This window comes from Bison bison, unplaced genomic scaffold (assembly GCF_000754665.1).
Source record: "Bison bison bison isolate TAMUID 2011002044 unplaced genomic scaffold, Bison_UMD1.0 scf7180017864287, whole genome shotgun sequence".
In the NCBI taxonomy this organism is placed as follows: domain Eukaryota; kingdom Metazoa; phylum Chordata; class Mammalia; order Artiodactyla; family Bovidae; genus Bison; species Bison bison.
The window spans coordinates 865,431-873,280 of NW_011494859.1; the positions used below are offsets into that span (position 1 = coordinate 865,431).

Below are 7,850 nucleotides of genomic sequence, written 5' to 3' on the forward strand. Positions count from 1 at the left end.
GACTTTACAGGTAATTACTTTCATATACTCATCTACCCCAGTAACTTAAACACTCAATTTTCCCAATCTGCTGTCATTAAACACAAAGCCAGTAAAATGACTCAGTGATGGTGAGAACAACCTTTAGAAACTATCAACAAAAAGGATTCTGCCTTACTCAGAATACCACTGTTTCTTCCAAAAGGCTCTCAAAAAGGTTCAAAACTAATCTGATTTTGTATAATCGCTAGTAACTATTAACTAGTTAATACCAAATCAAGAATAGAAATACTTCACCATATATTCTATAACCTTCACAGATACTTAAGGAGCACCATGGGAAAAATGCAAAATTTCCCTTCTTTAGGTGGGCATGGTCAAGAAGACAACTGCAATTAAGCTTTTAAAATAAGATATTTCTCATCTGGAAGACAGGACATTTTATTCTGCCGTCAAATGTTCTATCACAAATACCCGTTCTTTACACTACACCCTTCCTCATGAAAGCGAATTTTTGACTTTGAAATGCAACACAACTAATACGTGTTCAGTTTATCTGGATATTTTGAGTATGGTTCTCCTTAAGCCAGGTCACCTAAACTGTAAACCTACAATGTTTACAAGAGGAATGGGATAGGCAACCTATTTAGTGGTTAGGTCAATACAAATGAGCCATGCTTCTAGAAAAACAAGGTTATATGGCAGTGATTTACTATCATTATCTTTGTATAACAGGGGTAGTATACTATAAAAAATGAGATAAGACTATATCCCACAAAAGAACCTACCCCCTGGAAAATAAAGGCAACAACACCGTTTTGGATTTAAGGATTTCCTTTTGATAATGCACTGAAAGGCACTAGACAAAGTGGAAGGGGCCTCGTACTGGATTATAAAGGTACATACTTGGTTCAACTCTCACTCAGTTCTCACCGAAACTCAACATTCTGAGCATTTTTGAGATATGAACTAGCTAGAGAAAACCCACCCAGAACCCTATGCTCATAACAATCAGATTCCAAGAAATGTGGAAACTATTCTACTCTTAAAATAGCCATAAAATCTTAAACCTAGTGGTTCTTTTAGTCTTCTCATCAAAGATGACTACCTCTAAGAAATGTAAATACTGTTCAACAACTAAGACCTCAGAAATAACTGATTATAATATACTAAATGTTTTCTTAAAAGCATGTGACTGAACCTAGGCACAAATATAAAGCAATTAATAACTAGAAGTACTTCTATGTACTTGTAGGATTTTTATGGCTCTTTGCAAAAAGCAATCAAGGTGGGTGGCCTGGCCTCAAAGACAGACTGCTGCTGCTGCTGCTAAGTCGCTTCAGTCATGTCTGACTCTGTGCGACCCCATGGACGGCAGCCCACCAGGCTCCCCCGTCCCTGGGATTCTCCAGGCAAGAACACTGGAGTGGGTTGCCAGTTCCTTCTCCAATGCATGAAAGTGAAAAGTGAAAGTGAAGTCACTCAGTCATGTCTGACTCTTAGCGACCCCATGGACTGCAGCCCACCAGGCCCTCCGTCCATGGGATTTTCCAGGCAAGAGTACTGGAGTGGGGTGCCATTGCCTTCTCCGCAAAGACAGACTACTTAGCAAATATTTTCCACAATACTTCCCCCAGATGATTAAACACGCAAACTTTCTTTAAAGTAGAAAAGGAGACAATGTATTATATCATAGCATGCTTATAGTTCTAATCAAATAAACTGTTTTTAAAATCTGTTACTCTAAAACTCTCTCCTCTCGCTCCTACTCTTCATTCACAGTAAAACAGACCTAAAGTCAAAAATTCCTAGAGAATGAAGATACCTTTCTAGACAATCTGCCAATAAAGCATAAAATCACCACATTTTTACAGCTTAGAACTAGGTCTTCAACAGAAGTGTTTGTAAGAACTCAAGAATATAAATGAGTTGGTAGAAATGTTATTTTAAAAAAGCAAAAGACATGTAGCTTGGATCAAGATATGTTTAAATCACAGAAATAAGCAAACTCAGTGGTTTCTAGGATGGTCTTATTAAGAAGACCTAAGCAAGGAAGTAGAAGATTTGTTGATTTAAGCTGATATAAGGATGACTATCATGCGTAAGTATTTCTCAAGTCCCAAACTTATAACACACCTGAAATAATCTTATTACACTAAGAAAGGCCCTCCACGAAAAAAGCAAAAACACCTGAAAGATCATCTTTGATTTCACACTATTTATCCTGCAGATAACCTATTTATCTTATAGACAATCAGGGCTAGCTTTGCTACAGTAAAATAAAAGTGAAAAAAATAACCAACCCTACACTTGATACGTAATGTCCATGGGGAGTCCTAGTAGAGTGGAGAAGAAAGCCAGAGCTGCCCGAGAGCACCAGCTGTTGCCTGTCATTTAGTAGAAGGTGTCTCACCACTAAGGCTGGACTCAAAAGTGCAAAAGAAAAAAAAATTAAAAATCAAACCTAGAATTCAACTTTGCATGTTGAGATTCAGTTTTATTTATGCTACTAGCTAAGTAAAAAGCATACATATTGTGTCTGTGGTACAGTCAATACATTTGCAACTTTTCTACTTAAATTCTCTATACAAAGTCACTGCCAATTGATATGATCATTGATGGCAAAGGGCTTAGAATAACCAAAAGGTATAAAAAAGTTTGCAGTCTTGCCCCAAGATACAAAAACTGAATTTTAAACATTGGCATAACATACATGATTTAAACAGTATACGAAAAAAAAAAGTCACACATCAAATCAAGTACAAAAATATCCAAACTACCTATCAATGAATGGTAATGTTTCTATTATTCTGCACAGTACTTAACACAGAATTTAGCAGTTTCCAAAATACTCATTATTTAGCTTAGCATTGCCACCTGTGCAGAACGGTAAGATATTAGATGGAGTGACACTGCTTTTAGTGTTTTTAAAAATATAAAATCTTTCCCTATGTTAAGGAAGGAAAGAAATTCCTCTTCTAGGCTCCTTAGTAACCAACCCTGTGCCTAGAAATACAGAATACATCTACTGTTTAACAGGGCAAAAGTATATTTATTGATAAATAGTTATCCAACAAAAATAACAAATGTAATTTTAAACGATACTCCTTTGTCTGGTAATTTTAAGGAATTCTCAATATACACAGATTAGTGTTTTGCCTTGGCAAAAGAAAAATTGGGTCGCAAGACAATCTGAGTTAAAATCATCTTCACTAGTTTAACTTGAAAAAAAAATATTTTGGATAAAAGGTTATAATACATTACTATCTTTTTTAAACACAGAGTAAAGTTGCTCTTGGTAAAATTAACTCACCCACATGGCACAATATTTCGGAGTAAAGTATGTTCAGCAGTAACAACTCACACACAAGATAACATAGGTGAATTAACTTTGAGAACTCCTCTGCCTTTAAAATCAGCAATATTAAATTTATTCTGTAGAGTAACACACATATTGATGTTCTGCATATAAAAGGCTCTAAAACATTTCAAAGGGCTAAATTTTCCAGCATTGGAATGATTCCTTCAAACAAAACTGGTGAAGATTTAATAAGAATGTATTTGTCCCAATCTTCAAGCTCTGAGCCATGCCTGAAAAGTTCTAAGTAGGAAAAAGAAAATTATTTTAATCCAGTTTCTGTCTGCTAGGAGCAAGGCAGCAAACATATTTTCCAACCCTTTATGAAAAGATAAAGCAGAACAAAAGTGAAATATATCTTCAGATTATAAACAGGATTGCATCTTATAGTCCACCATCCTGATAATGGTAAGGGCCCCAACGTTAAGTTAAAAGACCTCAGTCTAAAGGCTGTGGGTCGGCAATAGGCATGGTGTGAAGGACTTCATCGAGGAGCTGGAGGGCCCGGTGTAAGTGAATCTCAATCCAACAAGGTGTTTCCTTGATGCTCTGTCTTGGGTAATCAGGTCCCCAGCCTTTCACAAAACTCATCCTGAGTATGCATAAACGACGGAGGTCATCCACACCGATCCCGGCGGCAGCCGACAAACCTATCAGAAAAGATTTGGAAGACGTCAGCGGGACAGGCTGACCCCTTCCATCCCCCCTAAATCTTACATTAACAAGGTGACCAGCTTTCTTTACTGCATTCTCCCCAGCACAAGACTTCTCTGCCAAAGTGCCAAAAAGTAAGCATAGATCTATACTTTGCCAACAGGGACTGAAAACTTTTGGTTAAGACAATGTATATTCCACATGGGTCTTCTAGCTACCATCAATTATAAATTACCACAATCCACCAACACCCCATCTGTTTTTTCTCTTTAGAAGTGGAGGTGAAGGGATAAGAAATAACTTGTTTTTAAGAGGCAGTGCATGTCTACACGTTGGTTCTAAGAACTTTACTCTCTGTCTAAACTATCTAGTTCAAGGTAAAACATGACTAACAATGAGACAGAAAATAGTCCTGGTTCCACTAAGACTTCTTGGATGACCTAGACGATGTCTGTCTCTCAGTTTCACAATGTAACAGAGATAGTATGTAATTACTCGATGGGGTGGGGATGGGCAGTAGACGAGGAGAAATTTAGTAACAGCTCTGGATTCTTCAGTAAAAGCATATTTGTAACATCAAAACTAGCAAATTAATGGTTTAGATGCCCAAATTTAAAAAAAAAAATCAAATTCTATAAATGAGTATGCCTTATCTACCTCAAAATTGTAAACTCCTGAGCATAAGTCACAACGGAGACTCTGCATCTAATTCTCCAGTCAGAACATACAGTCATATAGTCAATCTGCATTCATCAATATTACAATGAAACTAATGGGAGGAATTTGCATGTACTGTAGAGAAACCTGCAGGGCCACTGCAGTTTTCTTAGCCAGTGTGATTTGCTTACCACACTGAAGAGGTTAAGAACAGGGGTTGAATGAATCACTAGTTATGCCTTCAGACGTGGAAGATGGGTGCCACGTGTTTCCATCATAAAAGTCTATAGTCAGGAGTTTAACTCTGCAGTAAAAAATTCCCCATCAGTGTGAAACCTGGCACACAGTTCAATTTTACCCCAAAATTAAACACAAGTCTACACGCTATCCAAACGCCACCCTCACTTGGTTTTCTCTCCATGCTCAGTACACTTAAAAAAAAGTTGGAGAGACGTCTAATTCTGAAATTGAAATATGCTTTCCTTCTAGAATGAAGCAAAGCACACTGGTGATTACAACCCACCCTAGCTGGTGAAGCAAGAATTAAAAGCATCAACAAAAATAGGGGAGACTGATCAATATAATAATAACAACCCCCTTTCTTCTTTATCCCACAGTCCCTTTTTTGATACAAAAAGAATGAACACAGGGCCATAAACAAAGGGCAACTATTATAGATGAACAGGCTTTTTTATTTTTTTTGGTACAAATTCAAAAATGTTATTATCCCAGAAAAAAGAACTTCACTTTCTATTACTGGTTAAAGTAACTAATTAACTGAGTCAATCAAGATAAAGCACCAACTACTACACTTGAAAAAACAAAAAAAATCAAAAGCATACTTACTGATGGCTGGGGCTATTCCACCTACTGACCCTGGGCCGGGGATGTTTCCTGCCACGGCCGCTGCCTGGGCAGCTGCTGCAGCTTGTGCCGTGGCTGCCTGCTGCTGCATCTGACGGTGACACTGACGCAAATCAAAGACCTTAAAGAAAAAATTAAGTGTAAGTTTCATGCCGTGAGTCCAGCTGAAATATTCCGTATGTCAAAAACCAATGTACAATCTACTTAAAACTCACAGCTTGACTTAGCTCTCAGGATTAAAGAATTAATTCAATTGTTTAATTTTTTTATGTAGATGGTAAGTTCTTAGGAAAGCTGGCTTGAATGAAGCTCACCAAAGAGGCACAGCTCACTATTAGGACAGTTTTGGTTGCCACTGGCCTCTGTATCCTTCATCTGAGTTCAGTGTGGGTCAGCCATTAGTGCCTTTGTGAAAAACCACACCACTGTGTGAAACGAAGTTAAGAAATCATCCCACCCTTTCATAACTAAATGAAGAGTTTTCTGTAGGTTGAATTGACGGCCTAGGTCATACGGTCAGCTTCTTTTCTTTACCATTCTAACTACTTGGAGGAATGAATAAAAGGCATTGTCACTATGTGACGAAACAAGGGCGTATCTCAGAGCTGCACAGAAGCATCTAACAGGATATTTAGGTCTTGTTTAAATAGAAACAAAGGAAAAAGAACTGATCACGTAAATGTAAAACCTTAACTACTGAATCTCAGTGATGGATACATGGGATTCCATTAACTAGTTTCTCATCAATTTAAGAAATGCTCATGATTTTTAAAAAATTGCTTAGCTTTGAATCCTATCATTGATATCTGCTACTTACATGGGTTAAATTTCTTAACCTTTCTGAAGCCTCAACTTTCGTATCTATAAAACGGGAATGCTAAGTATGCAATGCTTTTTCATATTGTTGTAAACTTGGCATAGTATATAGGAAGCTCTCAATAAACGTCATTTATTCTTTTTTATTTTGTTTTGGTCTCCCAGGTAGCCACCAACCTTGCAAGACGAGTTAAGGAGCTTATAAGTAATTTCAATGCTCTTTACCAACCATGCCAAGGGCTGGCATTTTTTAAAGCATTGGAAGGTCAGCAAGGACAAGCAGAGTGGTCACCTTGAGAAGTTAGTTGTAGGAAAGGAAGACAAGGACAGAGTAGAAGCTCAAGACTGCTCAACGCACATTTTAAACAGCATTTTAATTTCTGAACCATGTGACTATACTCCTTCAACAAAAGTAAAGTACAATTGAAAACAATCCAAGTATGCACAAAACCCAAATATGAGTGAGGATAATTATCTTTAACAATAAAAGAAATAGAAGAATGCGTAACACAGAACTTTATCAGATAAAGAACAGGTTTGAAACCCATGCCAGTAATTTTCAGATTCCTGAAAAAATTCTGATTGTCTTTAGTCACAGTCTTTACATGAACCATAAGAGCATACAACAATAATAAACAAAAGAATCCTCTCCAAATGACAAACCAAATTCCTATTTATTATTTTTCTACTCAGTGCCTATCCTCTAGCATCAACAATGGACAAAACTTAGACTACCTCAGTCTCTGGATCGAAGTTTGTCAAATATGGATGTACTTATTACCTAACCAAGCTACTGGTCCTAAAAGGGACAGGAAGCATGATGAAGGTCTGGAAATCAGAAATCCCACAACACCCAGAACAAAAACCGCTGTTTTTTCAAGAGTCCGTTAGATTCTGAATTTTTCCACTGTGCTCTGACCTCTCAGAATGCCTTACCCAGCACAGCACAAAATAGGGATGCAAACATCTGAAAAGCCAATTAGCTCCACAATGACTTTTTTTTTTAAAGAAGGAAACTGACAAACTTTATCTTTTAGAGGAGTTTTAGGTTCATGATAAAATTCAGCAAAAAAGTAAAGAGTTCTCTATTTCTACCCAGATACAGCCTCTCCCACTGCCACATCCCACGCCACAGAGGCACACCTGTTATCAATGAGCCTACACTGACATAACATTATCACCAAAAGTCACAGTTTACATTAGGTCTCACTCTTGGTTTTATGATTCTATGGGTTTAGACAAATGTATAGTGATATGTGGGCTTCTCTGGTGGCTCAGATGGTAAAGAAGCTGCTTGCAATGCAGGAGAGTCAGGTTTGAACCTTGCGTCAGGAAGATCCCTTGGAGAAGAGAATGGCAACCTGCTCCCGTATTCTTGCCTGGAGAATTCCATGGACAGATGAACCTGGTGGGCTACAGCCATGGGGCTGTAAAGTAGACACGACTGAGTGGCACACCCACACCCACACCCACACCCCCACCCACCCACCCACCATAGTGATATAGTATTTTCGCTGCCCTA

General features: G+C 37.8%; 1 protein-coding gene across 1 annotated transcript in view; it reads right to left on the bottom strand.

Moving 5' to 3' along the window:
- Window positions 1–2,451: 2,451 nt before the first annotated feature.
- The window catches only part of SMAD4 (SMAD family member 4), a 33,247-nt gene continuing 27,848 nt past the window's right edge, over window positions 2,452–7,850 (bottom strand). The window contains exons 10-11 of the mRNA XM_010849788.1: window positions 5,495–5,633; window positions 2,452–3,987 (exon numbers count right to left, since the gene is read on the bottom strand). Of these exons, the coding sequence (XP_010848090.1) occupies window positions 3,776–3,987; window positions 5,495–5,633 (351 nt within the window). The 3' untranslated portion in view covers window positions 2,452–3,775. The remainder of the gene's footprint in view (window positions 3,988–5,494; window positions 5,634–7,850) is intronic.